The 14,817-nt window shown below is 34.7% G+C and overlaps 1 protein-coding gene across 6 annotated transcripts in view; it reads left to right on the top strand.

The window, feature by feature from the left end:
* DENND4A (DENN domain containing 4A) overlaps nt 1-14,817 on the top strand; it is a 145,826-nt gene that overhangs the window by 84,012 nt on the left and 46,997 nt on the right. For all 6 annotated transcript variants that reach the window (XM_027851561.1, XM_027851562.1, XM_027851563.1 and 3 more), the window contains 4 exons: nt 4,296-4,396; nt 5,463-5,681; nt 6,381-6,526; nt 13,517-13,650. In XM_027851561.1, coding sequence (XP_027707362.1) covers nt 4,296-4,396; nt 5,463-5,681; nt 6,381-6,526; nt 13,517-13,650 — 600 coding nt within the window. The remainder of the gene's footprint in view (nt 1-4,295; nt 4,397-5,462; nt 5,682-6,380; nt 6,527-13,516; nt 13,651-14,817) is intronic.

Genomic DNA, 14,817 nt, shown 5'->3' with positions numbered 1-14,817 from the left:
AGCAAGGCAAAGAGGGATTAAAAAAAGATTAAAAGTACTATTTGCTGATGTTTAACTTGGAAAATTCTAGAGAATCAGCAAAAAAGCTGAGTCAGTTAATAATTTCAGTGAAGTATCTGAATCAACATTACATCCTATGTAGCAATAACAATATCGAAGAAGAGATAATAGAGAAATCTCATTCAAAATAACAAAATGCTTAAAATATCTGGGAGTTAATCTAAGGAACACTTAAGACATATACATATAATTATAAAATATTCCTTAAAGAAATAAAAAATAATTGAAGGTATACTCATTGCTCATGTTTGGACCATTCCAGTATAATTAAAATTATGCTATCTAAATTAATCCACATATTTAGTGCTGTGTTAATCAGATTACCAAGACAATACTTTTAGAGTGAGACAAAATAATTACAAGATTCATTTAAAAGAACAAAAGGTGTAGAAGAAGGGTTCATAGTCTGGGGTCAATGAATTTGATCATCATTATTATTATTTTGACAACTATTTCAAAATAATTTATTTCATTTGTATTCTTTTGTATTTTATTATATGCATTTAAAAACATTATTCAGAGAAGGGTCCATAGGCTTCACCATGGACTGCTAAAAGGATCCATGATACAAAAAAGGTTTAAGAACTCCTAGAATATCAAGGGAAATGATCAAAACCACCTTGGGCTCTGATAGGTGTGCTTTATCTTCTTTATCTTGCCCTGGACTAGTCTTCCACTTCATTTCCCAGTCATGATCTCCAAAACTGTTCACTCTACCCTCTCCCCACTGGAAACTTGGACTCTACCCCTAGAACCCACCCTGGGTTCTGGTAGGTGGTAACTTTTCAACTTATCTTGCCTAGAACCAGGTTTCTATCTCAATTCCACCTCAACTTTTGTGTCATCTGTAAATTTATTAAGTTCAGCAACATCAAAGTCATTGATAAAAAGTATTAACTAGCACAGAACCAGAGCTAGCTCACTGGGTCACTCCACTAGAGACCTGTCTCTGAGCATTATTAATTCTTCTTTTTTTTTATTTTGATTTATCAACAATCACTTTCATAAGATTTTGAGTTTAAAATTTTTCTCTCCCTCCCCAAGACAGCATGCAATCTGATATACATATACATTCCTATTAAACATATTTCCATGTTAGTCATGTTGTAAGGAAGAATTAGAACCAATAGGAAAAAGTCAAAAGAAAGAGGAAACAAAACAAAACAGAAGGAAAAAAAAGCAAATAGTATGCTTCGATGTGCATCCAAACTCCATAGTTCTTTCTTTGAATGTGGATAGCGTTTTCCATCATGAGACTTTTGGAGTTGTCTTAGATCCTTTGAGCATTATTTCTGTCCGTTAATCACTACTGTTAGGGTCTAGTCATTTAAATATTTCTAAATTCACTTAACTGTGCTATCATCCGGTGCATATCTTTCCACCTTGTCCACAAGGATGTCATGAGAAACTTCATCAGATAAGCTATGATAGTGACATCCCTTTGATCTAGTAGTCCAGTAACTCTAACCAAACAAAAGGAAGTTAATCTGTCATAATTTGCTTTTGATGGTGTTGACTCCTAGTCATCTCTACTTCTCTTTTTAAATGCTCACAAACTCTTTCTTTAATATATGTTTGAGGATTTTGTCAGTATTTGCGGTCAAGTCCACAGGCCTATAATTTCAACATTCCATTTTATTCACCTTTATTAAAATTGGCATAACATTTATCTGTTTCCAATTTTGTAGTACCTTTCCAATTCCTTGTGATTTTTCGCAAATCATTTGCCATGGTTCAAAAAACACATCAGTTAATTCTTTTGGTATTCAGGGATATAGTCTCCCTGGATCTCATGACTTCCATTCCTTAATGACAGCTAAAGATGTTTTACTTTGGGAAGTCACAAGGATGGTGAATAGAATCATGGGAAAATCAACTGGCATGCCCTTTCCAGGAGCAATGGTAGTATTGATTTGATAACTGTTCCCAGAGCAAAAGGTGGAAAGTAGGGATAAAGGGGTACTGCAGGGTATGCATGCTTGTCAGCAGGGCAGATGACAAGGAGATGACTAGGGTGGGTGGTGGAATGAAATGTGTGGCATGGTCTGGAACAAGATAAATATAATGAGCCATGTGTATTGTATTGTCTGACTTATCAGTAAGGATAGCTATTAACCAATGGAACTGAGGTACAATTCATATAGATTTGCATGTCATATGCATAATTGAATCTATGGCAGTTGGTGAGAGCTTTAATTCAGTGAGTATTTATTAAATTCATAGTCTATACAAAGCATTGTTAGGCACTGAGACTACAGAGACAAAAATGAAATAGTCTTTGCCTCAAGGAGCTTACATTCTACTTAGGAAATAAAACATACCCAACTTTCCAGTCAGATTTATCTTTACTACCCCTCATAAAATGTACTTCATCCCTGACCTATTCCCAAATTCTAACTCCTAGTCTAGAAAACCAAATTCTGTATTTAACCATCATCTTAATTAGTTGCTTGCCTCCTAAATCTGCTTTTTCTTTATTCTGAAGCTCTTACTTTTAATCAGCAGTAATGATGGGAACACTCCCTGTGATCCTAAGGTCTTCACTTTTTTGCCCAGGGCTTCATTATGCCTAGTGATCATTTCAGTTTCCTTCTGACGATGTCATTTGCCTCTGTGTGAAGTACCGGAAACATTACAGCGTGGTGGAAAGAAGGCTGCATTTAGAATTAAGAAGACTTGGATTCAGATTTTTGCTCTGACATTTCACCCTTTGGCAATTTTGAGCGAGTCTTTTCTTCTTTCTGAGTCCATTTACTCATCTGTGAAATGAAGGGTTTAGACCAGAAGACCTCTGGCTTCTTCCAGTTCTAAAACTGTGACCCTATGATGAGGCAGGACAAGACTCAAGAGGGTCTCAGTCACATCATGAATGCATGCTCTAGGAAGATATCGTGTCTTCATATCAGCTTTCCATGTAGCCTCTTCAGTACTGCACAGGAGTAGGGTAGTCTCTATTACTCTTTGTCTTTTGACTATTACTGAATGATCTTTCTCCTGATGGCACCTGTAATATCCACATCATCATTCCTTGAAGTACAGAAAGTACTTGCTTATAGGAAGAAGCTATACTTAATCCAAATACTGTTTCAAGTATTCAATGATCCTTTTATTCCCTTTCTTCTCTTTACCATCCCTTAAAATATTGGTACAGGTTAGGATGCTTCTATCTCTTCAGATTTCTTTCATCCTTTCCTTTTAGAACCATTGGATTCTCCCTGTTAATTGGAGAGTGAAAAGATGTTCTTCTACCCCTTTCACCTTTCTCTTCTAGTATGGAGAGCAATGTGCACACAAAATACATTGTATTTTTAGCAGAGAAAAAACACAAGCCAAGGGCATACTCTTTAGGTTACTGCAATATTCTCTCTCCCCCCCATACTTGTAGGAACTAAGATCCTCTATTCTTTGTTATTTTGATTACTAACTTTTATTCCTAACTCTTTATAGCAAATGATGACAGTAAACAGGCAGTTTTCTTCACCTATTTGTTGCCCTGGAAATCGAGTCACGAGGGGCTTTTAAGAAAGGCTTTATAGCAGCCTTTCTCATCTTTTCTTAGAGCTTTTTTCATCTTTCTTCACAATGTGGTACTACCTGACTTGGCTGTTTTTTAAACTCCATCTTTCAGTCATGTGTAAATCGTGTCCCTCATACCCTCCACATTGAGTTTCACAAAAACAGGCTACCTGTCTAAAAGCATTATTTCACATACCAAAGAAGTAGATTAGGTAAATTGCTAGGATATAAAGTATATTTGAAACTTAGTTATAATGTTCTTCTGGAGTTTATACTATATTGAACCACTGTGTGGGGGAGATTAACTTTTAATAAGGTCACTTTATTTTTTCCATTACTAAAATTCACTTTAATGGAGTTACAGTATTTTTAAATAATTCCAGTTTAACTAGTTTGAAGATCTTCATATTTATTTATTGCCCTGGTAGAGTCAACATAGTTCCTAACAAATATCTATTAAGAACTTACTATGGTCATGGAACTATATACAAGATGCTGGAGTATAGCTGTGTATAAAATAAAGACTCTTGTGTTCATTAACTTGGTTTTAAAATACTAGATATGCAAAACCACCACTACAGTGTTTTTCTCTTTTTGCCTCCAAAAACTTTATACTCTTTGCGTTTTATTTGTTACCACCATGTGCTTTTTCTTTTCCCTTTTTCACACATAACAGGAATATATCTGGTAAATATGTTATTGTTGCTTTTAAATCTCAGAACTGGAGATAAGAAGACTATAGCCTGGAAGATACTTCCAAAGAAACCGTGCAAAAATCTGATGAACACATTGAACAATTTGCACCAGCAACTCGCAAAATGTAAGTGAATAAGTTAAGGTAGAGGGGCTGGGTTTGTTACCCTTTCCATTGTCTTCTCTCTCTTGAGACCAACATGAAGTACTTTTCTTACCTTGCCCTTTACTGAACGTTTTCCCCCAGTTTTGCATTTGAAGTATTATAGAGGGAAGTGTTCATATCTTGGGTGTAAAAGTGAAATTTAAGGTACAGAATGAAGCAAATAATAAATTGAACATTTTTGCGCACACTCCTGCCATATTGAAAAGAATTATTGAATGATAAAACAGGAAGGAATCTTTTAAAATGATCTTCCTTAATTTTCTTTTACTAAAATGTTGGGAAAAAAACAAGGATTCGCCTTTCTAGATTTTGCTTATAAGTAAAATAGTGAAGTAGAGAGATATAAGTACAGAAACAAGTTTTGAAGATCTGAGAAAATTGATTTTAAAATTAGATTAGGAAATTATAGTTGCAGTATGCAGTGTAGGAGTTAGACCGTATGCTTTTGATTCAGTGAATCTTGCAGCTGCACTGTAAAGTTTCAAATGTTTAGAAAATAGTTATTTGCCAAAAGTATAATTACATTAATCAGGATGGAAATTGATTTAGCATATGGAAGATTTCTATAAAAGGAATAAGTAAGAATGTGTCCTGGAAGTGTTCCAGAAATGGCAATAAAGGGATTAAACTATAGTTTCTTTGTTTGAGTCTCTGGTAGTTTAGTGATATCCCTCTTTAAAGGCCTTAAAGGAATACTGTGACTCATATGAAGTATAATATATATGTGGGAGTCAATAAAATATATAGTATGGGACAAGAAGTTGACTTTTGAAATCATCAGAGATAGAGAACTAGAAAAAATTTACCAAAGGTTAAGGTAAACGTCATTTTCATATAGCATGAGTAAGATATACACAATAGGAGGTGAAAAAAGAGAAAAACACACCTTAAAAATTTCATGGTGTAGTCATATGAAACTGACTCTTCAGCCAGTGGAATTGTGTTTGAACTGTTATCTACTATTTATCATTGTGAATAGTATTTGCTGTCATTATGAAGAAAACACCAACACTGTATTTCTTCACAGTACAACAGAGACCCAGAGAAGATGAATTAATGGATCTAGCAATGAATGACTATGATTTTAACTCAGGAAAGATATTGCATTTGATAGATATGGAAATCCAGGAGGCATTTTTAGGTTTCATGGCCTCTATATTAAAAGGTTACAGGTCATACTTAAGGCCAATAACACAAGCCCCATCTGAGACAGCCACAGATGCAAGTTCCCTTTTTGAGCTACAAGGTGAGTGATTCCATTTTACCATCTAATAGTTTTGGCTCTTTAGCAAGTGAGTTATGTGAATGACTCACTTTCTCAATGGATATTTTTAACTATTCCATATTTAATTAATTTCTTTAAGATTAATTCTTAACTCCCTCAGATCAATTGATTGCACACAAATTAGTAAAAACAGGCAAAAGAAATGGTTCAAGTAGTTAATGAGATATTATACATAATTTTTGTGTGTAATATTTAAAAGAAAAATTGTGAAAAATGCAGAGTTAATTTGCTTTATAATTTAAACCTTTTTTTGGATAGAACTGTGATTTCCTTGGCAAGGGGAACTCTTGGTGTACTCCTCTATGTTGATCACAACTCATCTACAAATTGTGTTTGAGAGTTTCCTAGGGGTACTGAGAGGTTTAGTTCCTTTTCTAAATGTACACAGCTAGTATGTTTCAGAGGCAGGATTTGAACACAGGTCTTCCTGACATCAAGACTGGCACCCTTTTCACTATGCCACACTAAAGTTATATGTGAAAAATGAATTTTAAAGGGGAAATTTGCTTCTGTTTTGAAAAACACCGTAAAAAAAACCAAAGTAGTTTGAGAAACTAATATGAGTAATAAGTTTTGTGTATTTTCATATTTGACTGTTTTTTACTCATAAATTAGAAGTACACAAGCTACATTCTGATAGTTTATGTGCTTGCTTAATAGGGTTCTTAAAAAGCCGGGACCGGTCCCATCAAAAATTCTACAACATGATGACCAAAACACAAATGTTTATTCGTTTCATTGAGGAATGTTCCTTTGTCAGTGACAAAGATGCAAGCCTGGCATTTTTTGATGATTGTGTGGACAAAGTAAGTAATACTGTTATGGAACCTTTCATCCTAAGATGAGTTTTATTTTGGGTTGTAATAATGAACCTCATGAATTCAGGGGAAAAAAAAATAAAACCTTGCCAATATATGATGTAACTAAGTAACCTGTGCTTACTTTGTTTGAAATAAATAAAGTCATTGTGTTGGGACAATACAGGTATCAATGTGCATTGTAGAAGAGAAGTTTCATTGACGATGATTTTGAAGCAAATTTGAATAAATTCAGTTTTGTCATTGATTTCTCATGATAAAAATTGTTCTTATGAGAAAGTCCACTAATACATTGAAATGAAACCTTTTGCTCAATTATAGTTCAGATAGTAGCTGGCACCATGGCATGTTGCATTGTAGTAGATAGTGTGCTAGTAGTATTTGATAGCTTTCCAATGACTTTAAGATTATCTTCTTAGCCCCATCCTGTCCTCTTCCATCCAGTTCACAGTAATTTATTTCATCCTGGGAATTCCCTCTTTAAAGGACCCAAGATTTTCTACTCTTTTCCTTTTTTTTTCTTTTTATTTGTAATGATTAGCAGTTATAATGCCAACTTTCACTTTCCCCATTATTGAGTAATTATTGTTTTCTAACTGAAAATTCCTTAAATTTCATAGCATCATTGAGTTGGAAGGACTTTAGAGATCATCTAGTCCAACCCCCTCATTTTACAAAAGAAGAAACTGAAACGTGAAGTGGTAAAGTGATTTGCCCAAGGTTGCATAGCTAATAATGGCAGCTTCTGACTTTCTACTACAATTGGCAGTCTTGGGGCTTTGAATATTCCTAAGTTTGGAATTCCTTTTAAAATAGAGAATGCCTGTTGCATTATTTTGCTAAATCAATGAGTCTCGTACATAGAAGGGTAGTTTATGTTCATCATCTTAAAAAATAATGAGTACTTTGGATTATGTTATTTTAGAACTTAGCTGCTTTATTAATACCCAAAAGATGACTGAAGTAGTGAAATGCATACCTATTGCCCCCAACAAAGTCTTTGACTCTGTTAAGTTGTGAGAGACATTGGAAATATAGTCTATGGGCTTATTTACCTAACTATGTGATGAAGCTTTATTGTTAATAATATTTTGATGCATTTCTATGGTATAACTATAATGGTGGGGGGGGGTTTCTGTAGAAATGGTTTCTCTGTAGATTTGATCCCACATGTTGTAATTTGTATCTGAGACATTTAGAAGGATCACCTAGAAACGCATTTCCATGAACAAGAGATTCATTATAACTGTAACTGGTTTGGGAGTAGAAAAAGGAAAGGGAATGTTTTTGTTTTGTTTTTTAATGGTTTATTTTTCAAGAACTAGGATTGGAATTATAATTAAAGTACAAATACAGAGTGTCCCAAAAGTCTTGGTACCATTTTATGTTTCATTAGCCTTAAACTGCACTAAGACTTTTGGGGTACTCTGTCCTGTACATTTTTAAGCGTCTTATAGCAAAGTATTCTATGAAGCTCATTTTGCATAATAAAGTCTTATTTCCAACAGTTCCAAACTTATGAACACTGAACTTACATATAATTTGTACGTGTGAACAATTGACAAGATCATTCATTTTCTCTATTCCTCATGATGACAACTTTCTTTTGTTCTCCAATTTAGAAATCTAAGGAATGAATGGACTTAGAGAGGTATCTTCTTTTACCCATAAAACTGTAGAGAAGTACCTCCCTTTGTACAAGTAAAAAAAAGTTAGCAAGTAACTATTTCCCAGGTGTATCTCTACTACCCCTACATATTGTCAAATAAGGGAGATGTATTTCTACTATCTCTAGTTGGAACTCAATGAGTTTTCCCATAGTCACAGTGTATCATTAAAATAGTATTATGTTATGGGCTAAATGATTTTTGTGGCCTGACCTGGAAACCTAATCACCATTTTTTCCTGTAAATCTTTTCTATAGAAACAAATGTGTGCTAGTTACATAGAGATGATATTCCTGTTATCAATAGAATGTGAATTTTAAATCGTTTCAAACATTAGCCAACTACATATATCTTCACCTTGTTCTCCTTTGTGAATGTATTTATGAGACAAATTGTTGGGTTTAGGGCTATAATCTATTACCTTAGACAGAATTTTCTTTGGACTTTAGCCAGCCAACTCATAAGGAAGAAAAATAAATTACAATGTTAATTGTTAATATACTTCTTTAACTTGTGAGAAAATGGGCCCATTTTTTAATACTTAATAGCATTCATGGTGGGGGTCAGGTGGTATTAGGTAGTAGGAAGGAGCAGTAGCAGTAGCAGTACTGGTAGTACTAGTAGTACTAGTAGTACTAGTAGTAGTTGTAGTAATAGATGACAAAACTGTTCACTGTTACATATACAGTTCTCAGCACAGACTGAAATCTCCTACAGTTTCATTATGTTTTTGGGCCATTGTGGATATCTTGGTTACAAATACTAAGTTTCAGCTAATATTAGATGTGTTATTCATCCATGTTGTAGTATCATGTGACTAAGAAATAATTCTAATAAAAATTTACTATTATTATTATTATTATTAAAATTAAATAATTCTAATTAAAATAAAAGAAGCACAAGGCTTAGCATGTTGCAAAGAACCTGAGACATTATGATCTAGGATATTAATGTACTATGTAATTAATGCATTAGTTGACTAGGATTTCATGAAAGTAGGTCACCTGCTGTTCACTCAACAGAAATTAATGCAGAAGATTATTGGAATGATTGCTTGATGCCTTCTTTTGATATGTATATTACTATTTATGTAGAGATTTTAAAAACTGAAATATGGCTTAAATTACAATTTCAATTCTAGATTGAAAAGAAAGATTACTTATGTAATATGGGATAAAATTATGTTTAAGCTTTTCAATAACCCTCCTTCAAAAATAATTATAACTCATCAAGTTATGGAATGAGTTTTTCATTAATTACAAATCTAAATAGTTTGTTTATGTTATAAAGAAAATGGCATTTTTTTTCACTGTCACACATGCCACAACAAGCCAGAATATACTCTAATAATTTTTCTTTCTGGGTAACCTTCATACATAATCTCAGGACAAACTAATTTGATACCTAGAATTAAATAGAATTTGCATTCTCAAAAGGATGAAAATATAATGCTGTATTATTTCTGTGTGTTTTAATTTCACATCATGGATTCTGTGTTCAGTGCTATAAATAGTACCTTGAAGAAATTGTGATATAGGGTACAAATAAAGTAGAATTAAGAAATTTATTGATTTCATTATCATTGGCCCTGAATAATATTAGGCTTTTTAAAAAGTAGCTGACTATGCTGATTTTGGAGTCAGAGGACCCAGGTGATGCTACTTATTATTTGTGTGACTTTTCACAAGACAATTAACTTCTTTCAACTTTCGTTTTCTCATCTGTAAAAGTATGCGTGTGCGCGTGTGTGTGTGTGTGTGTGCGCGCGCGTGTGTGTGTGTGTGTGTGTGTGTGTGTGTGTGTGTTGGGGAGTGGTGGACTCAGTGATCTCTAATGTCCATTCCTAATCTAAATCTTGTAATTTTTAGGAATTTGGAGGAGGGAGGTGGTTCCTCAGTTGAATCAACTCTGAGTTAAAAAGAAATTTAAGTGACCAAATTCTTACCTTATTGTCATTCCCCTCTTCCTTTCTCTGTCAGAAATAGGTACTAGATCTTTGTGATATATCTAGAGTCTAGTTGGAAATTTTTCTCGTTTCATACTGCCTTTTGATATCATAAAGAGAAAATGACCAATTTTGAAGGGATTTTGAGGGAAAGGGTGGGATAGGAAGCTAATCACCTGCCACAAGGTAAATTTTTCAATCACAACTCTTGAAGACAATCTACTAAATCTTAGAGGAATTAATGTCAGTATCGGTGGAGGGAGTACATAGACCAGTAAGACTGCAGGACCTTGAAGTACTAAGCAGGTGCGATTCTTCAATACTTTTGGTGAGATCTGAACTTAATAACAGGTTGGGACATCTCCCCCCTTAAAACAGAGTCAAACCCAGATACATATGCCTTCTCATCTTGTGATACTTGAAGGTGTCATCCCTTCAGGGCCCTACAGGCATCCACCCAGTATTCTAGGTCATTAATATTTTGAGGTTGTCTATGGAGCACAAAAGTTATCAAGCCCTTGTTTCTTACTATATAACCAGCCGTTTTCCTTTTTCAATCATGCTTCTCTTTGATGATAACTTTTGTGCTACTTCTTGCACATGATTCTTCTTTGTTAATATACTGTAGCCTCTTTTTGCCCACCGTGCCTCTCTTCATCACCCTTTGGGTCACCTGTAATTTTAATTCTTTATAGATTATATTTCAATTCACAGCCATATATTATCATTGGAAGACTTTAATAAAGTTTCATTTTGACTCCTTTTAAAAAGTCATTTTTCTTTCTATGTATATGATTATAATTTTGATATTTTTTATTTCTATCTTTTAAGTACCATAAGCATCTCTAAAGAGCATTTTCAAGGCAGATATAAATCTTATACAAAATATGAAGAGAAGATAAAACTTTGAAAACTATTTTAATTTTATCCTGATATGGACATTGGATTTTTTTTTTCTCTCTCTCTATGACAGAGACAGGTGTCATTATGCTTTGCAGAAGACAAAAATGTTCCGGCATGCCTTGGATATATTTTTATTTTTGTAATTTTGAAATAAGTTATGAAACTTTTGTTGGGCTATGTTGAGAATTTGCAAAGGCAAATACTTGTTTAAAAATAATGCTAAACCTAAACTTACAGCATAAAATCTCAACAATTATAGCATGTCATTTTGGTAGATGAGGCATTGTGAAGAATTAGACCTGTCCCTAGGGTAGGGCAATCAATCAGTCAACAGGCATTTATTAATTCTTATAAAAGTTGGCTTGGTTGCCTTTGACTCTGGTCTTTGGTCTGGGAATCCCCCTAATCCTGATTCTGGAACCAGGTGGATGGGCAATAACTTATTTCAGTTTCACAAATTTTTATTAAGCCCCTGATGTGTACAACTCATTGTCCTAGGTCTCAGAAACACAAAGGCAGCATAAGCCCCTGCTCTCAAGGAGGTAGTATCTAAGCTGAGCTGGAGTATGAAAGAGAATAAAGGCAAAGATATCAATTAAGAGACTATTGTAATAGTTCATGCACTGTGTGATGAGGGCCTGAACTAGGGCCATGAGTGGAGAAAGGGAGACAGATACAATAAATATTGTGGAAGTGAAAGAGACAAAATTTAGCAATTAACTGCATATGGAGGCTAAGAGTCAAAGAAAAGTTAGACATCACTCTTAAAAAGCAAACCTAGGGAATAGAGATCATAGTGCCTGCAACAAAAATTGGGAAGTGTAACTTGGAGAGCTGGCTACTTGTGAAGGTGGTAATTTTTTAAAAAGACCCAGGACTTGCATTCATTTGATCAGGCTAACACACACACACACAGACAGACAGACACACACACACACACACACACACACACACACACACACCACAGAGTTTTAGTTGTCCTTGATTTTCATTTGAACCTTTTTTGACATTTTCTTCCTTATTTTTTTCTCATTTCTTCTCTGTGGTGGTTTTTCGGCCTGATTTCACCTGCCTACAAAATGTTGGAAAAGCTGCACATGATTTGCCTTAGCCCTCCAGTTCCCTAGGATGGCTGTGAGTCTCACAGTCCACTAAGGATGACCCTTTTTTGAGTAATCGTTTACACTGTCTAAATATCAATGACGGCTTAAATGTTTATATATTTTTTTCAAAGGTAAATTTTAAAATTTCCTTTATGACAGCTAGAATCAGATATCTTGTGAAATCAAAATCTCAGTGTCATCTTTGACTGTTCTGTCATCCCACATATATCCAATTAGTTTCCAAATTTTATATTTCTATCTCTACAGCATTTATGACACATATCCCTTCTGTCCACTGGCATGGCCACACCTGGACTTTTACGGTAGCCTCCCAATTAATCCCCCTGCCTCAAATCTCTCCTCAGTTCAATCCGACTTCCTCAAAACTTTCAAAATTATTTTCCTGAAGTACAGGTCTGACCCCACTTGCTCAATAAACTCTAGTGGCTCTGTTACCTCAAACACATAATACGAAATCCTTTATTTGACATTGAAAGCTCTCCACAACCTGGTCCCTTCTTGTGTTTCCAGTCTTTCTACATATTACTATTCTTTATTCACTCCTACTTATTCAGTCATACTGGTCTGTTTACTGTCCCTCACACATGATCCTTCATTGTCCTTCTCCATACCTTCACATTGGCCATGCTTCACACCTAGAATGCTCTCCCTTTTCACTTCTGCCTTTCAGAATGTCTGGCTTCCTTCAATACTCAGCTCCACCTCCAACTTCTGCACCAAGCCTTTTCCATTCTCCCCAACTCCTGGTGCCTTCCCAATGTGACCTTGTACCTATTTTATTATGTATCTTTGTATATACATATGTGTTTTCTATTGGAATGCTAGTTTCTTGAAGGCAGAGACTGTTTTCATTTTTTCTTTGTATCCCTAGCCTTTTACATAGTGCCTGGCACATAGTAAGCACTTAATAAATACTTGCTGATTGTTGAACTTTTGGTATTCAGTGGATCTGTGAATTCATTGGAAACTCTTCCCTCTAATGGTATGGATAGCAGTCATTTCTCAACTTCTCATTCTGTATTTCTTATTCACGTTTACATAAGCTCTCTATTGAGGAGCTTCTCAATGTACTGCAGTGGCTTTCCTAAATCTCAGAGGCACTAATTACCTCAGGCCTTCTGTCCATTCATTCTCTCTTACATGATCTCTCATTCTTTCTGTGGGTATATACATCCTAGGTAATGTCTTTAGGCCACTTCTAGCATTTAAACTGCTTTTAGTAAGATGCCTCAGTTCCTTGTGCCTAGCATACATTTTTCTATTCCCTTTTAAGATATTTGTAACCCTTTGCTTCCAAGGAAAGTGTGTTTTTAGTGTATTTCTTTTTAAACCTCTTTAGGTAGATATGGACAAAAATGGTGAAATGCGACTTATAGAACTGGATGAATCCTTCAAAAGTGAACATACTGTTTTCGTAACCCCACCTGAGATCCCACATCTACCTACTGGTGAAGAACACCCTTTACAGTACAGGTAATCAATAAGTAAGAGGTATGGGTTCAAAAGAGAAATATGATCATCTATATATACTAGTTTACATCACTGAAATGGGAAGGGGTGGGACTTGATGATCTTTAAGTTACATTATAGCTCTAAAATCTATGATCCTATGTACTATAGTATGTTTTTTCTTTTTTCTTTTTCTTTTTTTTTTTTTTTGACAATTGGGGGTTAAGTGACTTGCCCAGGGTCACACAGCTAGTAAGTGTCAAGTGTCTGGTCTGAGACCAGATTTGAACACAGGCCCTCCTGACTCCAGGGCCAGTGCTCTACCCACTGCACCACCTAACTGCCCCCTACTATGTTATTTTTAAAAGCTAAAACATTATAAATCTTACTATTTGTAGGTAGTAGGCAAATGTATAGCAAATCATTAAACAAATTAAACCCTCACCTAAACAACTTTGTATTTTTTTTTGCATAATACCGAAAAATTTGGGAAAGTCTTTCATCATAGCTATGTAATTAGTTATCCCCTCAAATATTGACAAGAGTTTTGTTAGAAATTTATGTAATTATGTTATATTTCAAGAACATTTTAAAATTTTTGTTTATTTCATTAAAGGTAATTTTAAAAGATTAATCAAATTCTGTGGTCTTCAGAAAGATTTTACAATATTTTGTATGATTGTAGGCTTGATTCTGCATCTTTAATTTCATACTATAAGCTTTCAAGAAGTTTTTCTTTGTTTTAATTGAAATCTATGCTAATGAATTTGACCTGGTAAGTTTACTACATGCTTTAGATGCAGTCTTGTTTCTAATACACTGTTAACTTAGGGTGATTTTTTTTTTGATTGGTTGGTTGGTTTGGGAATTTTTTAAAATAGTAATAGATTCTAGAAAATGCTATAACTCAGGATGGTAGAATACAGGCCAAGACTCAGCTGAACTCTCCCAATGTTCCCCTACAAACAACTTTAAAATAACACCGCAAATCAAATTTTGGAGTGGTAGAGCCGAAAAAAGTTCAGAGGGAGATATTTTTTCCAGCCTAAGACAATTCAGGAGGTCCACAGGAAAGGTCTGTAACACTGGAGTGGGTATAGGCCCAGAGCTGGACAGGAGTGCCAGCAGTGGGCCTTGGTGGAGGCCGCAACAGCAGCATCAGCTTTGGGAGCTTTCAGCCCAGAGACAATG

Source organism: Vombatus ursinus, unplaced genomic scaffold (assembly GCF_900497805.2).
Source record: "Vombatus ursinus unplaced genomic scaffold, bare-nosed wombat genome assembly UNPS02009205.1, whole genome shotgun sequence".
NCBI classification, from domain to species: domain Eukaryota; kingdom Metazoa; phylum Chordata; class Mammalia; order Diprotodontia; family Vombatidae; genus Vombatus; species Vombatus ursinus.
Note: the sequence above shows the minus strand (reverse complement) of the source record. Positions and strands in the feature narration are given on the sequence as shown.